The 22,809-nt window shown below is 41.6% G+C and overlaps 1 protein-coding gene across 1 annotated transcript in view; it reads right to left on the bottom strand.

The window, feature by feature from the left end:
• Positions 1-22,809, bottom strand: part of Dnah14 (dynein axonemal heavy chain 14) — a 277,305-nt gene that overhangs the window by 159,061 nt on the left and 95,435 nt on the right. The window contains exons 24-29 of the mRNA XM_057769862.1: positions 10,539-10,660; positions 7,487-7,658; positions 5,637-5,741; positions 5,433-5,551; positions 4,448-4,522; positions 2,282-2,369 (exon numbers count right to left, since the gene is read on the bottom strand). Coding sequence (XP_057625845.1) covers positions 2,282-2,369; positions 4,448-4,522; positions 5,433-5,551; positions 5,637-5,741; positions 7,487-7,658; positions 10,539-10,660 — 681 coding nt within the window. The remainder of the gene's footprint in view (positions 1-2,281; positions 2,370-4,447; positions 4,523-5,432; positions 5,552-5,636; positions 5,742-7,486; positions 7,659-10,538; positions 10,661-22,809) is intronic.

The following is a 22,809-nucleotide window of genomic DNA, read 5'->3' as shown; positions in this document are numbered from 1 at the left end:
TACAGAAATGTATAAGAATCACCTGTAACTTTGTCAGTTTCATAGAAACAGCTGATACCAGCCTTTCAGCCTAAGACCTGGCATCTACTTAGTCAACTGGAGAGCAAAATGTCTGTTTACAGCCCTAAGTGACCTTAGTAAAGGCCTGAAAATTGTGGCAGGTCAGGCAAAGTGAAAAAAATGGGGACTTTTTAAAAATAAGAGCTGTAAGTCAAGTACGCTTTCTGTGATCCTTAACAGTTGCTATGGCAAAGGTTTTCTATCTTCCTCTTTCCAGAAAAACCACACTGACCCTGCTGACTGACAGGTGATTGCCAGCTTCAGATTGTATTAGCGGCATTCTCATTGTTGTCACAAGATATTTGATTATTAATAAAAAAAGCATAGCAAGTAAGAGGAGCGGGGAGAATGGAGAGAAACACACACAGGAAGTGGAGGGCGGGGCATGGAGTGAGAGAGGACTTGATTGAGAAGGTAGGAGAGAGGAGGCTTTGCGGATGGTGGAGGACAAAGGTCAACTGAATGCTTCTTTTGCCTCTCTGAGCTAGCAGGTTTTCACCCCAGCATCTGGCTCCCAAGTCTCTATTAGTGAAATTGAACGACTGAGCTTTTGTTAAAAACAAAAGTCCCTGACAAGCAGCAACCTACTAAGAAAGGGCTTATGCTGGCTCATGGTTTGTGGGTGCAGTCTGCCATGTCAGGAAAAGGCATGGTGTTGGAGGGGGAAGAGTTCTCAGCTGGTGCCGTCAGGAACACGAGGCTGCTCTGCTCTCAGACAGACAAAGAACATGGCACCCACCGAGACTATAAAACTTCAAGGTCTGCCTTACACTCTAGTCCCTAGTGCCAGCTTCCTCTAGGCAGGCACCTAGCACCTCTAGGTGGATCAAGTGGGGTGGGGGCACATTTCACATGCAAACCGTGACCCAGATTTCTAAAGGCCTCACAAATGAGGAGCACCCTCTTTTCTTATGACCATTGGATTTTTCTAATGTAAGATCAAAGAAACAAATTAAAAGTCATTTCTTAACTTCACGGCTACTCTCCTACCTCCTGCTCTGCCCCACCCCACTCAGGTCCAGTACTTGCCACGGGCTTGTCTTTCTTTGATTCCCCCTGGGGCTCCTCTATCTTCTCTTATTTCATACAGTTTGCTGAGGGAGGCTTCAAACATATCTTAGGACAACTGAAAATTTTGGTTTTCTTAGTATCACACTTCTCTGATTTTCTTTCTTTTCCTCTTTTAAAAAATTTGTTTATGTGTATATGTATGTGCCTGCCTATACATATGTGTGCCACATGTATGCAGGGGTCACGGGGGTCATAAGAAGTGTCTGATCCCCTGGAACTGCAGTTACAGAAGGTTGTGAGCTACAACTTGGGTGCTGGGAGCTGTACCTGGGAGCTGTACCTGCAAGGAAATCAGTGTCTTAACTGCTGAGCAATCCCTGCAGCCTTTTTCTCTCAAGAAAATGCTAGCAACACTAACAAATATGCAGAGTAATGGCTACACAGTTGTTCATGTCCTAACCCCCAGAACCCGTGAAGACGGATGTGACTAAGAACCTTGAGATGGAGCGCTCCCTCTGGGTTTCCTGTGTCACGTGCATCCTTACAACTAGAGATTTCTTCCTGTCTCTGCACAGGAGACAGGACTATAGACGGATCTGGAGATGAGCAGAGATGCAACACGACCAGCTCTGAAGATGTAAAAAGAGGCTAAACTGAGGTGTGCTGGTGACCTTCTCTCTAGGAGCTCGTGACCTTCTCTCTAGGACACCCCCCAATCTAAGAGCCTCCACACACCTGCCGACAGCTCGCCCTCAGCAGGGAGTCCTGCACTGTTCTTCTAACCCGTAGGTCTTTAAACTAACAAATTTAGTAGTTTTAAGCCACTAAGTTTGGAGTAACTTTTAATGGTAACAATAGACGTGTATATAGTACAATATAAATATACACTTTTAGGAAAACAATTTATGGGTTATATTTATTTTATATTATAAACTGAAGATTTTTAAACGTTAAGAAAGTGAAAGAATTATAGAATGAATACCTGTTCATTCATTATAGGATGAATTTATCAACCACCAATAATTCTACTGTGCTTATGATATTATTTAATGTATCTATAAATACACTTATCTTATTTTTAAAATACATTTCAAAATAACCAGGATGTATTACTACCCTTAAAATAACTCAGTTTTCATATTTTTACTTTCTTAGCACTGCAACCACAGGCTAACTCCTGTCTTCATGGTCTGAGGTGGCATTGACTCACCACAGTGATGACCACTTGTCCTGGATGTGACAGTACCCACTCAGGAAAAGTCTTGTCATTCTGGTCTTCAATGCCTTGAATTAAAAATCTATAAGCCAAAAAAAATACATTTATATTATACATCCATGCTCGATGGTGATGCCTCCTAATGATGAAGCCTTAACACTGCTAACATGTTCACAAGTAATGTATAGTATTTCCGCTTCCCTTTCCCTGGCAGGGTCTGGGCGGGTAGAAATATATAGTGACTTAAGAAAGACATATATGAGCTTTGAATTACAATGTTATAAAGGGTACAAAGCTAAAAAGGCTATGTTCAAAAACAATTTTTACGGGGGCAGCATATCTTTCTGTTTGCTCCACGTCTCCTATCACCCAGGACAGAAACAGAGAGAGGCCAGGGGAAGACAACACATTCCCAGTGACTTCAGCAGATGCCACTGATCAGGTGTGTTCCAGAAACCTTGTACTGGTTCTCCAAATGTTAGTAAACATGAATAAAGTAACTCTTCCATAAAGAGAGTTGCCGTTGGGTGGGATGGCGGTGCGGGGGGAGCTGGGAGGAGCTGGGAGGGAAAAGAATATGATTAAAATATGTTAGGTGAAGCCGGGCGGTGGTGGCGCACGCCTTTAATCCCAGCACTCGGGAGGCAGAGGCAGGTGGATCTCTGGGAGTTCGAAGCCAGCCTGGTCTACAAGAGTTAGTTCCAGGACAGGCACCAAAGCTACAGAGAAACCCTGTCTCGAAAAAACCAAAAAAAAAAAAAAAAAAAAAAAGTTAGGTGAAAAAGGTTTTTAATAAATTAAAAATGTAACACAACTGTTCCAGTCAAATTACTTTAGAAGTTTATCCTCTGGGATTCTTTCTCCCCTGTACGGAGATGGCAATAACAGAATAAAATAAAGAGGAGAACACTGAAGACACTAAGCAAAGGCTGTCACTAGGCAATGCTACCCTAGTGTGCACAGGCCCGTTCTGTCTCCAGCCCTGCTCTCACCTCCTGGTCTAAACCGACTCAACAATGTGAGGGAGTAAAAATGCAACGGAAACACACACTAGTGAGCCCGATGGCTTTTGAAAGCACGCTGGAAATGACTTCCCTGGCTGATGTTTGATGCCCTGGAACATGCGCATGCACCCCCCACCACACACACACACACACACACATCTGAACAGAGCAGTCTTCATGGTGTCTATGAGGATGCATTCAGACTAATATCTGCACTTCAAAAACACTGAGTTTTTCATCACTCATACACCATGCTCTATTAAAATTCACTTCATGTGTTTCTCTGAATATTTCAGTTATACTGGTAGCTGGCCTAGTTTTATACACACACTCCAACACACATATATACCACACCAGCACACTGAACACACACACAACATCCATATCACACACCCATCCACACACACACACAGAACACACCCACACAACACATACATTGTCGGAGACCGGCCTCGACAAAAATACCTCTTGACAGCACAGGGGTGTTAGGATTTAGAAATATAGTAAAGAATACAAAGACACATTTAAAAATAATAAAATAGGAACATATAGGATAGTGCCGGGAGGGAGTTCCAGTGAATATTAAAAATTTCTCGTGTTTAATTTCCAACTGCTTAAAATACCCCTGGCCCCAAAAGGTAGGAGTAAGACAAAGAACTGCATTAACATGATACAAGGAAATGAACAGACCAATTAAAGGTTGTGGGCTACATCCATAGTTAAAAATTCTGTTGCTAGAACAAAACAAGTCACACTCTTATGCTAGACATTCTGTGGGCAAACCACTCCCTGGGTGGAATCCAATTTATCTCCTTAAGGGAACTGGAACTTAGACTTTTGTTTGCAGTAGAACTATATCTACTTCTCTATTCCTGAAATAGCTACACCTGTTGATAATAACCTTGAGAGAACAGAACTCTCTGGTCTACGGCTAGGTCGGACCTTTGTTTGAGGTAGAAACACAATAACCTGGAAGGACTAGAGGTAAGTTCCAAACTTTGGTCAATGTGGAAATAGGCTCACATTTTTGGGCCTCCATAACACAACACTCAAAACAACACATGCAATATACACATACACATACACACAGCACACACACCTACGCATACCCACAGCCCACGCACCGCGGAGCTTCAGGACTGAGCGCTGTACTCACTTTTTCAGCACGTCATACATGCTCTTTTCAACATTCACCATCCATTGCTCTACAGCGGCTCTCACACGAATTTTCCTAAAAGTTGTTAAAAATATTACGAAAGTTACCATAATATTATGGATATCAACATTCATTTCTTTGAGAAAATTGTAAATAAGTTTTGACACACATATTACTTTTGGGACCAAGAACTATAACACTGTATCTTCTGTTTTTTATTGATTTTTACTTGGAAAAATCATTCAGTAAAATATATTTCTTTAGGGAATTCTGATATCAAAAGCAAGACTATAATTAGATTCCACATAGCATAGGATGTATGAGAGATAAATTGTATTTTAAGATACATTTGGGAGGCTGGAGAGATGGCTCAGCAGTTAAGACCACTGGCTGCTCTTCTAGAGAACCTGGGTTCAAATTCCGGCACCCACATGGCAGCTCACAAGTGTCTGTAACTCCAGCTCCAGGGTACCCGACACCATCACACAGATATACATGCAAGCAAAATACCAATGCATGTAAATTTAAAAAATTAAAGATATTTTTGGTGTTTTCAAATACCTAAATTGGACTGGGGGCTTTGTTTGGTAGGAAAGCTTGGGCAGGGCGCTGTTTTCCCCCAGTAAAGCTTGTCTCAGGAGCCAAATGCTGGAGGTGAGAGGACTCTCTGAGGCTGGTAAATTGAATCAGTGAGCGAGAAGGCCTTGGCTTGCTACACTTGCCTGGGAACCCACCACAGTGAAGCCTTAGGTCAGAACAACACCAACCAACCCCAGATACCAAATTTCTGTCCTAGCGGAAAAGTCAGACTCGTGTGGAACAAAAGCTGGCACTTCCTTTGTTCCGTCCGACTTTATGTTAGAGCCAAAGTGAGCAGAGAGCCCACCGTGGTGAGGTGGGGGAGAGCACATGTTCACACAAGGACATCATCTTTGAAGAAACTGGCTCTACAGTTTACAGGTTGGTTGCAGCGCGTTCCTCGTACTTGGGTAGCACGAGGCCTTCTCCTTCAGCAGAGATGAGCATCTTCACAGCCGGAGGGCCAACTTCTTGTTTCCATAGTAGCATGTGTTTTATGTTTTCAAAACATTTCACGAGATGAGGCTGCAAACCAGAACACACTTGTCAGTTACACGGCAAACCCCTGATGGAGTGAGGAAACAATTCTGGGAGAGCGCAAGGTTGTTACCTGCACAGAGTGGGGATTCCTGCTGTCAGCTAGAATGTCAAGAAGTTCAGCATTGCTGAGAAAGTAAAATCTTGGGAAAACCATTCTCTTAATTTCAAGGTAATCCTGTTGAAAGCCAAAAGAAATGCTGCTGAGAACATGTTTGCAGCCATCTGGGATCACAGCCGCACCTGACCTACAGTATTAAAGGTGCACGCTAGGTCCAGCCAAAAGGAGAGCTCATGCTCCGTGAAAGCTGGAGTACTTTTTAGTAAGGCAAAACAGAAATAGAGGGGAATGAAAACAGAAGCGAGCTAACAACAAAGGAACAACCGGGACGGAGCTTGGCCTGGCCACATGTCCACCAACACCGCTGCCACCGCCAGCACCGTGGGGCTGGGCACAGGTATCGCCAGCATGCCTCGCTCCCCTCGCATGCTTGCAGTTTTCTGTCCTGTTTGTTCCCTGCGTGAGAAGTCATCCCCACAGAGAACACATCACTCTACAAATGATCTCAATCTCTACTACAACCAGTTCCCTACATTTCTCACCCCATCCCACACCTTGTCTTGCCTATCTATTGTTACAGGGAAAGACACAGGAAACGGGGGTGGGGGGGTGGGCATCCTCTTCACCCTTTGGTATCTCTCTGCTGCTGTCCATCTACTCACTGTCTCAGAATTCCTGAAAAGACAGTTTATTAGCTTAAGTTTTCTACTTCTCTCTCAGGCTCCTCATATGCTGCCATATGGTCCCTTCCAAATCTTTTGGAAATGCATCAGTCTTTATGTTACGGGGCATTTCCAGGGCCCGCTTTTTACTTGTATAATTTTGCTTCTGCTCCATCCCTTAGTACCCTTGTATTTTCCTTTGTGTCCCCGCCCCCTTGATCCCATTCTTAATACTGATGTCTCTTAAGAATCGGTCTTTTAAGTCCTCTTTACTCCCGATGCTTCTGGGCTGTTTGATACATAACCACTTGACCTTCAGCCAGGACCACAATTATCTACCAAGAAGCCACTCTTATCTGTAAAAGAGACCCTTCTGGAAGCCTGAAATCCTGGGGAGCTGTAAACCTTTTATATTTCTAGGAGATAGCATTAGAAACTATGGCAGTTGATCTAATATGTGAGGGGCAAGGAGCTGTTTAGTATGCAGGATGGATGTACATGGGACAAAGGGATGGTTCATGTCCTGAACAGGATGGAGCGAGATTTCATCACTATGTAAACCAGGTCATAATTAAAGACCCATCAATCATTTCTAGGATTTCCTATTTAGTATCTTCAAATCACAGCTGACCATGAGTAAGGGAAGCCAGGAGAAGCAAAACCATGGACAAAGGATTGTGCCCACAGTTGAAGACGTTCACATAAATGTCTACGGGTGAGCATTAGATCTCCAGTGTGTGCAGAACTTGCTTCCCTGGGAACTTCTCTAGCTCCCAGATGTCTTGTGGTCTCCTGCTGCTCTGCTGTACAGCTCACAGACGTCAAGGCATTCTGCCCCAGCTTCTGCTGCACGTACCAACCTTAAGAAATGAGAGGGCTAATCGAGTCGTTAGCCTTCATTAAGCCTGAAGCGCTCTCTGTGCCGGCTCTGGGGCTCCAGATGCACCATCGTATTCTGTACTGGGGGACAGCTATGACTGTTCTCAACTTGATGTGGCTATGTGTAAAAGTTGGTCCTGTCCTCTAGGGTTATTGGATTAGTCCACCCATTTTTTTTTCTTGTGATAGCATTTTCATTAAACTAAAAATGGCAGTGAGGATTAGAAAAGCTGCTAGCAGGGACACAGAGAGGAAGTCTGCCCTGGTGGCAGGTTCTGTAGTACTTTACCGTATGGTCACTCTTTGGGTGGCATAGTTTACCTCCAGACTTTTCTTTATATTTTCAAGATTTGCATTGCAAATTTTCAGAACGTCAATGACTCCTGTAGAGATAGTTATATGCAAAGCATTTAGCTTGTTCAGTACTCTCGACATTATTTCTCTCCACATGACAAGCACCTGGGAGAAAAGTTTTGTTTCGGCCGCCAGCTGTCTTTAAAAAGAAAATGAAATGTAAATAATTTTGAAAGTACTGCAATGAAAATCTATAATATCACTGAATTTATAAGACAATTTGATATGCTTTTCTTTACTCGATTAGCCATTTTATCTATTTTGTATAAGCAGTGTATCTTCCAAGATAAACAGGATAGATTAAGCATACAGTTATCATTTATCAAGATTTTACTTTCTGTATAGCAGAAAATAGAATCATAGCAATTCTATATAAGATAAATAAAAGCTGTCTGTGTCTTAGAGGTGCAACAGTCTGGATCTTGACTGTCTACCAAAGCCAGCGTGTCCCCAGTCCCTGACACTGTGGGGAGTCAGGAGATGGGCCCTTCTAGGAGAAGCTTAGGTCCCTGGGGTGTGACCCATTGAAACTCCAGCCCTTTCGTCCCACCTCTCTCAGCTCCCAGTCACAGCATGAGGGAAAAGCCCCTGCTGTTCGCTGCTGCTGCCAGGCGCTGCCCTGCCACATGTCTAAAGCAGTCCATCGAGCAGGCATGAGTTGAAACCCTCCAAGCTGTAGGTCAAGATAAACGTATCTTTTCACACGTCGATTAAATTCAGTATTACATCACAGCTGAGAGCCAATTTAGAAGAGGAACTGCAATGGGATCCTGGGAAAACGCTGTAGCAGTGTTAGGATCTGGGCTTCGAAGGGACTCAACTTTGGTGTGAAGGCAGTGGGGGGAGCAGTCTAGGAGAAGGATTATATATCCCCAGGTTCATAATAAATTCCACATTCTGTAGATGGTTATCCATTCTTAGATGGGAGGGATATGAAGGCATGTGCCACTGTCTTTACGGAAGTTTTCCTTCATGGAATATTATCACTATTTCATCCCTTGGCTAAAAGAATCAAACCTCATATGTGGCACAATCAACTGATAATTTGCTACTGCTGGGCTTGGGTGTGGGAATATTTTCAAGAGTTTATGATCTTTTTACTCTCTCTGCTCACTGAGATTTCCTTTCCACAGTAGCCCCAACCTCATCCAAGTTCCCCAAGGCTTGGAGTCTGAGGTGGAGTCAGAGGTAATGTCTCCCACCTCCCATTCAGCTGCTATCACCTTGAATCTTCTTTTGCCTCTCTTCCCCCGCCTCTTTCTGTTTTTTTGGGACAGGGTTTCTCTGTGTAACCTGGTTGTCCTACAGTTTGCCTCTTTTGCCTCTTGACTGCCTTCTGGGATGGCAGATATCTGTGGAATGTTCCTCTGGGTTTTCCCCTCAGCCTTCCCTGGCTCTTTCCAGCTGACCACATACAACCGATTTTCAAGCTCCACTGGTAAGTGGCACCTTTAAGGGACCCCTGTGTTTTGACCCACTGATATTTGGGTTGGAGATCTTTGTAGATAGCCCCAGTTTGGAAACATCTGTCACCACTGTCTAACTTGGGACTTTTGTCTCCAGGAAAGCGAGCTTAGGTTTTGATATCCACATACTTCAAGGCAGTATGTGTTAAACTCTCCTAGGAACCTTCCACCATCATCCTACTCCCCATTTTGGGTGATGGCGCTAAATGTTCCTGTAACTCAACAAAAATACTGTCATGGAAGACACTTGAGTCCCCACACCTGTGTCCTGCTAAGCCTCATCCCAGTCCCATCTGTCTGGGTGGTTCTAATGCTGCCCTCCCAATAACCTTGACTCTTACAGAACCCTGTTTGGAATTCTCCTCCTTGGTGACTCTGGTTTCTTCCCACTGGTATCCCTAAATTAGTCACAGGTTTATTATTGGTTCCTTTCTTTCTTACTTTAAACATATTGTAAAGACACTTCAGCATCTCTTAAATAAAGACTCCTTTCCTACTTTAGCAAAGTTTTCAAAAGAACAACTGTTCTTGTCTCTTTATTAATAAACAGCATCTTCAGTAGGCAGGGGTTTTAAAGTCTGAAATTTAAAGGTCAAAGTTGTAAAAGGTACATTCCTTACATCCAGAATAACTCGGACTTAACAAGAGTACCAAGCGCCCATGTGTCAGGAACTAAACATGTGTAACAAAAATACTGTCCCCTATACAGCAGTACTTTCACTTAAACAATTCTTTCATTTGTCTCCATTTGAGCACTCTCAAGATTAATTCCTTGAAAGACCTAGAAGCCAGTTAATTTGAGTGCTGTAGATGAAGGGGGAAAATGGAACGCTTAACAAACACCAAGTTTGCACCTCTGTTCTATCTGGTGCAAAGTGAGAAATTTCCACTTAGGTATGAATGTTGCTAAAAAGCATATTTCTTATTCTTATCAGAACCACTCTAATCTTCCAGAACTTGAAAGAGACATAATATGGCTCAAGGACCATCATACTCTGACACATCTCAGTTTTCCATAGCTTTATGTTAGCAATTAAGGGAATTAAGTTTTCAAAAGTAAGAGCATTCTTGTAATAGTCTATGAATGAGAAGATAAAAATGGTTTAACAGACTCATTCCTTTGTGCGTCCATGAGGCGCTAGTCCCTTTTCCTGTGACTGTGACAAGATGCGTGACGTGTGTGTGTGTGTGTGTGTGTGTGTGTGTGTGTTCCACCAGGATGGGAATGGGTGGCGGTGGAGCAGGAGGCCAGCTGCACACATGGCATTCATACTTAGGAAGTAGAGAACACGCAGGGAGTGCCTAGCTGTGAAACCTCAAGGCTCCCAATCAACACCCATTTCCTCCTGCAAGGTTCCATATCTCTGAAAGTTCCTCAATCTTCCCAGGAACCACAAAAACCTTGAGATCAACTATTCAAACACATGACCTATAGGGGACATTTCACAACCAAACCACAGCTGCTGTTTGCCCACTGAAGAGATCATTTCTGGATGATTAAATCCCCCTGTGCATTTTTAACCTGTACATGATGTTGTTTTTTATTTTCTTACTTTTGTATTTCTAAAGAATTAAAGATTGGTTCAAGATAAAGCCAATTTCTTTGACAGTTCATCCATTCCTCAATGGTGTAAGAGAAGAGGCTTAAGTTTTGATGCCATTCATTCACAAGATTCTACAAAAGAGGGAAAAAACACCACATATAATAATCTAAATGCATGAAATTACTAAGAATTACATAACAGAAACTGAGGTGAGGCGACCAGTAGCCACCAACTTAACAAAACTATTGATAAAGAGTCACATAAGTGAAAAGAAATCTCACTCTATTCAGTTTTTAGTTTTCAGATGTTCCGTTCATCTGGTTTTCTCATACATCACTTGAGATCACATTGCCATCTTTTCCATAAGACTTGCACACACATATAAAACTAACTCAGGTAATATGCGCATACTATCGAGTTAACATGAACAACCCTTACATACTGCCTGTCACAGAATGATAACGATAACGAGGTGTGTAGTGCGTGTGCTACTCCCGTCCCTTCTTTAAGTCTTTCTCTACTTGTAGACATAGGCACGCAATGTCTTCCAGAGTTTGCACAAATGCAGCTGTCATTGTCCTATAACCTGATTCTTCAAAAAGCTAGCATCTTTTTGAAAATGACATCTAAGGGTGAGAAGTACTGAGAGGAACCAGGTTTTATATCAGCAATTGTGTGTGTGTGTGTGTGTGTGTGTGTGTGAGAGAGAGAGAGAGAGAGAGAGAGAGAGAGAGAGAGAGAGAGAGAGAGAGAGAGAGAAAGTTCTGGCTGGCCTGAAACTGTGAGCAGATCAGGCTGGCCTCCAGCTCACAGAGGTCTGAAGCTGGGATTAAAGGTGTGTACCGCCATCCTACCTGGTGGTTTCCTTTGTTCAGAGAATTCCATTGTATAGATCTTTTTAACTGACTGTTACATTTAAAAAATAGTGAGAATCTGGTTAAAAGTCAATTGATAATAAATTGCTTTCTTAGAAGCCAGTAGATCACTGGCTTCTAATCCTTTAGAAAGACTGACTTTTAACTAATTTATATTTGTCTTTTAGAATTTACCAGCATTCTATATTATTCTGTCCTTGCTTCTGTATTGTATTAGGTAGAAGTGATAAAATGTAATATAAATGGCACTGATTGATTGATTGATTGATTGTTTTTTAAAGATAGGGTGTTACTTGTATAATCCTGGGTAGCCTGGAACAAGGTTTGTAGACCAGGCTGGCTTTGAACTCACAGAGATACAACTGCCTCTACTTAAAGGCATTTGCACTACCATACCCTGTAACTGGCATGTATTTAATGTGCAGTTTCAGCATATTCTTATACCTGTAAAATCTTTACCATAATCTGCATGGAAATGAGGCCATGATGGCTCGATTGTATGGTCAAGGAGAAGGTTTTTATTGTAGATATGAGGGAGAGAACAGCCAGAGGTATCCGGAAGAGTACAGACTACAGACTGAATGTGGTCAGCAGAAGAGGTGGGGCCACAAGGGGGACAGAGAGCAAGAGAGGAGGAGAAGACCAGGAAGGCAAAGAGAATCAAGAGACTGAAGACCCAGAAGCCAAGAGGACAAAAGGAGAAGCAAGAGAGTGCATGGCTGAAAAGTCTGAGTTATGTAGGAAAGAGAAGCTCAAGGGCAGGAGAGCTTTGAGTAGGGTAGGGAGCGAGAGGTACTGAGAGGAACTGGAACTCTGTAACAGGTACTTGGGGTGCTGAGAGAGCCTGGTGGGCAGCATCTGCTTTGATATGTTAATGAGTACCTCAGTTAGACTTTGTCCTGGGTTTCTTTGGGACCTAACACAATCGAGACAAAGAATGGTGCTCATTCCCTGAAATGGTCCCCTTGTACCCACCTGCATCCCACTGGTTCCCTCTGACTCTCTCAGGCTTCTGCCTGGTCCCCTATAACCTGTAACAACTTTAAGTTTCATTCATTAGGTGAGTTTGAATACACAGGAGGGAGCCTGGACTCTCTCTCTACAGTTGCCCCTGGTGTTTATCTTTCAACTTCAGACAGCATCTCCCCATGTCAGGAGATGTATGTATGTATGTATGTATGTATGTATGTATGTATGTATGTATATTTCTGGTTTGGTTTTAGATTTTTGGGTAGGATGGTAACTCAAGTCCATTGAATTCATCTTATTTAGAAGTAGTCTTCCTGGGAGCAGTCCCAAGGCAACAACCTCCACAGAAGCAGGTACAAGGGAGTGACCACGGAGGGAGCAGGCCCAAGCCAGAGACCTTTGAGGGACTGGTATGAGTCAGGGACCTCTGAGGAAGCAGGCCCGAGCTAGAGACCTCTGTAGTACTGGGTTCAATCTAGGAACCTCAGTGGCAGCAGGCCCAAGCCAGGGACATCTGTGGGAATAGGCCTGAGTCAGCGACCTCAGCTGAGCAGGCCCAAGGAAATGACCTCCACAGGAGCAGGTACAAGGGAGTGACCACTGAGGGAGCAGACTGGAGCCAGGGACCTCTGCAGGAGCAGGCCTGAGCCAACAGCCTCTGCCAGAGCAGGCCCAAGGCAGAGACCTCAGCAGGAGTAGCCCCAAGCAAGCAACCTCCATGGGAGCAGGGCCAAAAGACTCCTAGTATAGCAGAGCCACCCCTGGGAGTGCTGAACAACCACTGGGAACACTGAGTGACCTCCAGAGTGACTGGAACCATGGCCCTGACTGTACCACGAGGAGCAATCATCTGAGCCTTGGATCCACTCGCACCTGGAAGACTGATCACCAGAGACACAGCCCCAACTACACCAATCAGAGGAAAATATAGGTAGACAAGGTAAGAACACACTCAACACCACAAAGAGCAACTAGTGGCCCTACAACAGCAACACTTGAACACCCAAATGTAGATGAAGCAGAAGAAAATGACCTAAAAATAACTTTAGGAGAATGTTTGAGGACCTTAAAGAGGAAATAAAAAATTCCCTCAAAGAAATGGACGAAAAGACAAACAAAAAATTGGAAGAAATCAACAAATGCCTTAAAGAAAACCCAGAAAAAGCAATCAAACATATGAAAGAAATGATTCAAGACTTGAAAACTGAAATAGAGATAATAAAGAAAACACAAATTGAGGGAATGACAGAAATGGAAATTATGAGATAACAATCAGGAACCACAAATGCAGTCATAAACAGCAGAATACAAGAGAGAGAAGAAAGAATCTCAAGCACTGAAGATACAATAGAGGAAAAAGACTCATCAGTCAAAGAAAACATTAAATCTAACAAAAGCTTAACACAAAATATTTAGAAAAAAAGGGGACACCATGAAAAGACCAAACATAAGAATAATGGAGATAGAAGAAGTAGAAGAAGTCCTACTCAAAAGCACAGAAAATATAGTTAACAAAACCATAGAAGAAAACTTTCCCAATATAAAAAAAAATGCATATGAAGAAACAAGAAGCTTACAGAACACCAAATAGATTGGATCAAAAAAAAGTTACCTTGCTACAAAATAATCAAAACACTAAACATACAGAATAAAGGAAGAATAGTAAGAGCTGCAAAGGAAAAAGGCCAAGTAACATATAAAGGTAGACCTGTCAGAATTACACCTGATTTCTCAATGCAAACAATGAAAGCCAGAAGGTCCTGGTCAAGTGTTATGCAGACATTAAGAGATCATGGATGACAGCCCAGACTATTATACCCTGCAAAACTTTCAATCACCATAGATGGACAAAATAAGATATTCCATGACAGAACCAGATTTAACCAATACCTAGTAACAAATCTAACCCTACACAAAGAACTAGAAGGAAAATTCCAACCCAAGGAAGTTAGCTACATCCAAACAAACACAGACAATAGATGATCTTACAGCAGCAAATCCCAAAGAAGGAAAAAATACACACAATAACATCTCTTAATATAAATAGACTCAACTCACTTATAAAAAGATATAAGCTAATGGATTGGATATGAAAACACAATCTACCCTTCTGCTGAAACACACCTCAACCTCAAAGACAGACATCGCCTCAGAGTAAAGGGTTGGGGAAAAATTTTCTAATCAAACGGACCTAAGAAACAAGCTGGTGTAGCTATCCTAATATCTAACAAAATAGACTTCAAATTAATATCTATCAGAAGAGACAAAGAAGGACATTTCATATTAGTCACAGGAAAAATCTATCAAGAGGAAATCTCAATACTGAAGGTCTATGCCCCAAATACAAGGGCACCCTCATATGTAAAAGAAACACTTCTAAAGTTTAAATCACACATTAAACCCCACACACTAATAGTGGGAGGCTTCAACATTCCACTCTCACCACTGGAAAAGTCTGTCAGACAGAAATTAACAGAGAAGGGAACTAACAGATGTTTGGAATCAAATGGACTTAACAGACATCTATAGAAAATTCAATCCAAACATAAAAGAATATACCTTCTTCTCAGCACCTCATGGAACCTTCTCAAAAACTGACCACATACTAGGTAACAAAACAGACTTCAACAGATACGAAAAATTGGAATAATCCCATGTATTTTATTGGATCATCATGGCTAAAAATTAGAATTCAACAGCAATACTAATTTCAGAAAGTCCACAAACTCGTGGAAATTAAATAATGTTCATTTGAATCATCAATGGGTCAAGGAAGAAATAAAGGAAGAAATTATACTTCTTAAAATTCAATGAAAATGGCCACACAACATACCCATATTTATGGGACACAATGAAAGCAGTTTTAAGAGGAAAATTCATAACACTAAATGCCTACATAAATAAGCTGGAAAAATCCCACATTAGTGAGTTAACAGAAAATCTGAAAACTCTAGAACAAAAGAAGCAAACTTACTCACCAACCCTAGAAATACTAGACAGTAGGAAATAATCAAATTGAGAGCTGAAATCCACAAAATAGAAATGAAGAAAACAATACAGAAAGTCAATGAGATGAAGACTTGGTTCTTTGAGAAAATCAACAAAATAGACAAATGTTTATCCAAACTAACCAAAAGGCAGAGAGAAAATATCCAAATCAACAAAATCAGAAATCAAAAGGGGGACATAACAGACGTGGAGGAAATCCAGAGAATCATTAGGTCATATTTCAAAAACCATACTCCACAAAATTGGAAAACTTAAAGGAAATAGATAATTTTTTGGATAAATATCACTTACCAAAATTAAATCAAGACCAGATAAGCAAATTAGGTAGACCTATAACTACTAAAGAAATAGAAACTGATGTGGGATTTCTCTCTGTATGCTATGTTTATCATTGACAAATAAAGGAACTGCTTTGGGCCTATAGCAAGCTATAGGGGAACAGAGCTAGGCAGGGAAAACTAAGCTGAGTGCTGGGAGAAAGAAAGCAGAGTCAGAGAGAAGTCATGTAGCCCCACCAGTGCCAGACGGAACTTTACCGGGTAAGCCAGAGGCACATATTAATAGAAATGGGTTAAATTAATATGTAAGAGTCATCCAATAAGAAGCTAGAGCTAATGGGTCAAGCAGTGATTTAATTAATATAGTTTCTGTGTGATTATTTCAGGGCCTAGGGCTAGATGGTTTCAGCACAGAATCCTACAAGATTTTCAAAGAACTAATACCAATACTCCTCAAATTGTTCCACACAATAGAAACAGAAGGAACATTACCAAACACTTTTTATGAGGCTATAATAAGCCTGATACCCAAGCCACACAAAGACATTACTAAGAAAGAGAATTACAGCCGGGCGATGGTGGTGCACGCCTTTAATCCCAGCACTCAGGAGGCAGAGGCAGGTGGATCTCTGTGAGTTCGAGACCAGCCTGGTCTACAGAGCTAGTTCCAGGCCAGGCTCCAAAGCCACAGAGAAACCCTGTCTCGAAAAACCAAAAAAAAAAAAAAAAAAAAAAAAGAGAGAATTACAGACCAGTCTCACTCATGAACATTGATGCAAAAATAAGGGCAAACCAAATTCAAGAACACATCAGAAAAATCATCCACCATTATCAAGGTGGCTTCATCCCAGAGATGCAGGGATGATTCAACATATGAAAATCTGTCAACATAATCCACCATATAAGCAAACTTTAAAAAAAAAAAAACCATGATCATCTCATTAGATGCTGAAAAAGCTTTCAACAGAATACAACATCCCTTCATGATAAAGGTCTTGGAGAGGGAAGGGATACAAGGAACATACCTAAACACAATAAAGGCAATATACAGCAAGTCAACAGCCAACATCAAACTAAATGGAGAGAAACCCACAGCGACTCCACTGAAATCAGGAACAAGGCAAGGTTGTCCACTCTTTCCATATCTATTCAATATAGTTCTTGAGGTTCTAGCTAGAGCAATAAGACAACAAAAAGGAGATCAAGGGGATACAAATAGGAAAAGAAGAAGTCAAACTCTCACTATTTGCTGATGATATGATAATTTACATAAGGGACCCCAAAATTCTACCAAGGAACTTCTACAACTCATAAACACCTTCAGTAATGTAGCATGATACAAGATTAACTAAAAAAAAAAAATCAATAGCCCTCCTTTACAAAGATGCTAAGTGGGCTGAGAAGAAAATCAGAGAAACATCACCTTTCACAATAGCCACAAATAGCATAAAATATCTTGGAGTAACTCTAACCAAACAACTGGAAGACCTGTATGACAATAACTTTAAGTCTTTGAAGAAAGAAATTTCAAGACTGCTCTAGAAAATGGAAAGATCTCCCATGCTCTTGGGTAGGTAGAATTAACATAGTAAAAATGGCAATTTTACCAAAAGCAATCTACAGATTCAATGCAATGCCCATCAAAATCCTAGTAAAATTCTTCACAGACCTTGAAAGAACGGTACTCAACTTCATATGGAAAAGCCAAAAACCCAGGGTAGCCAAAACAATCCTGTACAATAAAGGAACTTCTGGAGCCATCACAATCCCTGACTTCAAACTCTACTACAGAGCTACGATACTAAAACAGCCTAGTATTGGCATAAGAACAGACAGGGGGACCAATGGAACTGAATCAAAAACCCAGATATCAGCCGGGTGGTGGTGGCACACGCCTTTAATCCCAGCACTCGGGAGGCAGAGGCAGGCGGATCTCTGGGAGTTCGAGGCCAGCCTGGTCTACAAGAGCTAGTTCCAGGACAGGAACCAAAGCTACAGAGAAATGTAGTATTATGAGCGGTAGGGCTGTGTCCCCGGCACCCAGCTGCCCACATGGCTAGCTTATGCCCCGAAATAATTACATGGAAACTGTATTCTTTTAATCACTGCCTGGCCCATTAGTTCCAGTCTCTTATTGGCTAGCTCTTACATATTGATCTAACCCATTTCTAATATTCTGTGTAGCACAACGAGTTGCCTTATCAGGGAAGATCTTAACCTGCGTCTTCCTGGAGTGGGAGAATCATGGCGACTCCCTGACTCGGCTTCTTTCTCCCAGCATTCTGTTCTGTTTACTCCACCCACCTAAGGGTTGGCCTATCAAATGGACCTAGGCAGTTTTGTAGGGACATAGCCCCACCCATTGGGGGCGTGTTCGCCTCGGGCTAATGTTTACAGATAAATCTGCCGGGCATGAGCCCAGCAGCCCTTTTCTTTTGCTCCGCTTTTCCAGTGCTCCGCGGGAACCTGTGGTCCTGTAAGTCTATTTCCTTATTAAAGCTGTATATATCTATATAATCTGTCTACATTCATTTGCGCCACCACATTTGGCGTCCCAACGTCGGGCTATTTTGCCCCCGACCCGGCACGGGGGGGCGCAAGCTCCACCTTTCCCGGCTAGTTGCCTGAGCTCAGGAAGGCGATTTACAGCGCGCTCCCTGCTCGCTTTCCCTTCCCCCACTCCAGGCCACTACAGTCGCAGAGCAGCGACCCCCCACAGAGCAGTTAATAGCTCCCTGCTTCTTCCAAACCCTCACTGCCTGATTTAAGGGAAGCACCTGCGGTTTTGAAGCAAAAGCCGCCAACCCCTTCCCTTAACAGGCAGTACAATAATTTTTGTTTTGAGTTAATTGTTTCAGACCGGCTCTGGCTTAGACCACGTGGACTCAGGTGCATTTCTTTAGCCACCACTGGCAGGAAAACTTCATTACAGGTACATAATTTTCTTTTATAAATAAGAAAAATGTCTGAAAACATTACCATTCAAGACTTTAACAGCCTTTTCAGTTGTACCATGTGGGAGATTTTACAAGAAGTGTCTGTCAGCCCACAGATATGGATCTTTCTGGGATTCGTAGTTTTCCTTGGTACTGTATGGTTTGATAATAGAAATATGATAAAGTCTTTACGAGACGAGGTTGAATGCTTAAAAACAATTGAAAATGACAACAATCTTCTCAAAAATCAGTTTGAAGTTCTCCAGGCAGAGAACAGATCTTTGTTTAACACAACTCGACAAACTGAAAAAAATTTAGAAGAGGTACAGGCTGATGTTAAGGAGAAATTCATTACTATGGAAGAGGGAACAGCTGATTTGGATCGTAAGCTTCAGTCCCTTTCAGTAGGAACTGAAGCATTAACGGCTGATATTAAGGAGAAATTCATTACTGTGGAAGAAGGAACAGCTGATTTGGATCATAAGCTTCAGTCCCTTTCAGTAGGAACAGAAACATTAACTGAGAGAATCAAAACTGCTGAATGTGACAATCGGATTTTGTCTAAAGCTTATGACAGATTGACAGAAAGATTATCTATACAAGAAGGCACGGTATATGCTATAAAAATTATGTCCAAAGATGAGACATTATCTCTAATGGACAAACTTCATACTTTAGAATCCTCAATGAAGGCTTTAGAACATAATTCTGTACAGGAGATTCAGACATTAAAGAAGGCAATGGTGAATAGAATTGAAAAGATTGAGGAATTTCTAAATTCTGAGGAAGAAGAGCAAGAGGTAGAAAGGCATATTTTAACTAAATCTGTGGGTAAATCCCTCCGGGACAATTCCCACAAAGCTCTACCTACAGTTCTACCTGCCTTTCCCTGTTGTAACAACTGAGAAAGTAGTTGGTTCCAGAAACCCTAGGGTCATCAAGGAAGATACATGGGAACCTGTCCGTATGAATGATCTCAAAGAAATTAAACAGGCTGTAATGACTTTTGGAATGAATGCCTCTTTTGTTAAAGAGATGCTAAGATCTTGGGCCACCACGAATAAAGTCACGCCCTCTGACTGGTTTCAACTGAGCTCTGCTGTCCTTGAGAGTGGAACGCAATTGAAATGGAAATGCTTATTCAGGCAAGAGGCTAGACTTTTAGAACAGCAGGAAAGAGCAAAGGGAATTGAGATTTCCATAGATCAAATTTTGGGAGAGGGGCTATTTTCTGAGCCTCAGGAACAAGCTAATTTGGATGAAAACATACTCTCCGTGTGTACTACAGCAGCCTTAAGGGCTTGGGACAGGGTGCAAGACCCAGGACAGAGGATGGAATCATTTGTCAGAGTTAAACAGGGTCAGAGAGAACCCTTTACTGACTTTTTACAAAGAATAACTAAAGCTGTACAAATAGGGATATCTGACCCAGAAGCAAGACGTATAATGATTGAGACTTTGGCTTATGAAAATGCAAATGTGGAATGCAAAAGGATTTTGGGACCTTTAAAGCTCAGATCAGCGCCATTAGAAGAATGGGTCTTGCATACACTAGATGTTGATACATTTGACTATGGCACTGAAGCATGGGTAGAAGAAGCAATTTCCAATGGTAAAAGGAGACATCAGAATACCAAATGTTTTAATTGTGGCAAAATGGGTCATATGAAAAGGAATTGTAGACAACGGATTTTCAGAAATAATAATAATGCATCTTCTAGAAATAACAGAAATAGGAGGACTCAGCCTTCAGGTTTATGTAGAAGATGTGGAAAGGGCAGACACTGGACGAATGAGTGCAGGTCTACAAGAGATAGACAAGGCAACCTGATACAGACGGGAAACGTGAGAGGGGGGGCCTCACAGGCCCCCATGGCAAACATGGTTCAGTCATTTCCAGTTACTACAGAGAATGTGACTTGTCAGGACAATTAGAAAGCCCCATGCCTACTGTTACAAGCAATAATGATCAGAAAGATGAGTTCCGTGTGTTTTGGCAAACTTCTATAAATGACCAAAGACCAAAGCTGAGAGTGTGTGTAAATGGCATTTTTATTACTGGCCTGCTGGACACAGGTGCGGATGTAAGTATCATTACCCCAGAATCTTGGCATCCATATTGGCCTCTTCAGAATGTAAATGTTCAGCTCCTGGGAATTGGAACCCTATCTCGAGTAAGGCAGAGCACGAGATGGGTTGAATGTATAGGACTAGAGGGACAAATAGGAAAATTAAGGCCATATGTAGCCAATATTGCAATGAATTTATGGGGTCGTGACCTATTACAACAATGGAATACCCAAATTAACATTCCTGCTACTTCTAGAGCCTATATTTCTGGGGATAATATTAAAAGATATTACAACCGGAGAAAACCGGCCATTCGGGCTGTACAAGAACAAGCAATTGATGTCCCTTCAGAGATACCAACAGCCTTGCCTTTAAAATGGTTGACTGAGAAACCAATATGGACAAAGCAATGGCCTTTAGCTGAGGAAAAGTTACAGGCTTTAGAACAGTTGGTACAAGAGCAATTAGATGCTGGACATATAGAAGAATCTACCAGCCCTTGGAATTCTCCTATATTTGTGGTTAAGAAAAAATCAGGTAAATGGAGAATGGTGACAGATCTCAGGGCTATCAACAAGGTTATTCAACCTATGGGCCCTCTGCAATCTGGAATTCCTTTGCCCTCTTTATTGCCAAAAGGATGGCCTCTCATAGTTATTGATTTAAAGGATTGTTTTTTCACTATACCTTTACAAAAAGAAGATAGAGAAAAATTTGCCTTCACAGTGCCTACTTATAATAATTCTCAACCTTCGAGGAGGTACCACTGGGCCGTCCTCCCCCAGGGTATGTTAAATAGCCCCTCCCTGTGCCAATATTTTGTGAATCAACCATTGCAAATAATACGCAAGAAATTTCCCAAATCGATAGTATATCATTACATGGACGACATTTTGTTATCCGATTCAAACATGGATACCTTGAACAGACTGTTTGAAGAAATAAAAATACTTTTACCAAAATGGGGATTGCAAATTGCTCCTGAAAAGATTCAGAAGGGAGATTCTGTTAATTATTTAGGTTATAAAATAGGTTTACAAAAAATTAAGACACAAAAGGCACAAATTCGGAGAAATCGCCTACGGACTCTTAATGACTTTCAAAGACTATTAGGGGACATTTCCAGTCTACGGCCAGCTATTGGGATAACACCTGATCTAATAATTCATTTGAACAAAACCTTGGATGGTGACAAAGATTTAAACAGTCCCAGAGAATTAACAGCTGAAGCAGAAAAGGAACTGACGATGATTGAGGAAAAATTACAACAGGCACATGTGGATAGGGTAAATCCAGAGCTCGACTGTATTCTCGTCATACTACCGTCAAAAATTTCCCCTACAGGAATTTTAATGCAGAGAGATGATATTATCTTGGAATGGATCTTTTTACCACATAAACCAAGTAAGAAACTGAAAACTTATGTAGAAAAAGTCTCTGAGTTAATTATAAAAGGCAAGTTGAGACTTCGTCAACTAGCAGGCATAGACCCAGCAGAAATTATAGTGCCTTTCACTGCTGATGAACTAAAGAAATTATGGGAAGATAATGAACCATGGCAAAGAGCTTGTGCTAATTTCTTGGGAGACATTAATAACAACTATCCAAAAAGCAAGAGGCTTAACTTCATAAAGAGAACTTCTTGGATCCTTCCTCGAATCGTCCGTGATACTCCAATAACTGGAGCCCGTACGTTCTATACTGATGCCAATAAATCAGGGAAGGCAGGTTACAAATCAGAAGACTTGGGTAAGGTGGAACAAAGTCCTTATGATTCTGTCCAGAAGGCAGAATTATATGCCATTCTTATGGTGCTAAGGGATTTTAAAGAACCTATTAATATAGTTACTGATTCACAATATGCAGAAAGAGTTATTTTACATATTGAAACTGCTGAATTTATACCTGATGATACAGAACTAACCTCTTTGTTTATCCAGGTGCAAGATTTGATTAGGAACAGGCTTTGCCCTATGTACATAACACACATCCGATCCCATACGGGTCTGCCAGGTCCTCTAGCACAAGGTAATGCAGAAATTGATCAATTATTGATTGGTAGTGTGCTACAAGCCTCTGAATTTCATAAAAAACATCATGTTAATAGCAAAGGTTTGAAGAAAGAGTTTTCTATTACATGGCA

Source organism: Chionomys nivalis, chromosome 5 (assembly GCF_950005125.1).
Source record: "Chionomys nivalis chromosome 5, mChiNiv1.1, whole genome shotgun sequence".
Classification (NCBI taxonomy): domain Eukaryota; kingdom Metazoa; phylum Chordata; class Mammalia; order Rodentia; family Cricetidae; genus Chionomys; species Chionomys nivalis.
Note: the sequence above shows the minus strand (reverse complement) of the source record. Positions and strands in the feature narration are given on the sequence as shown.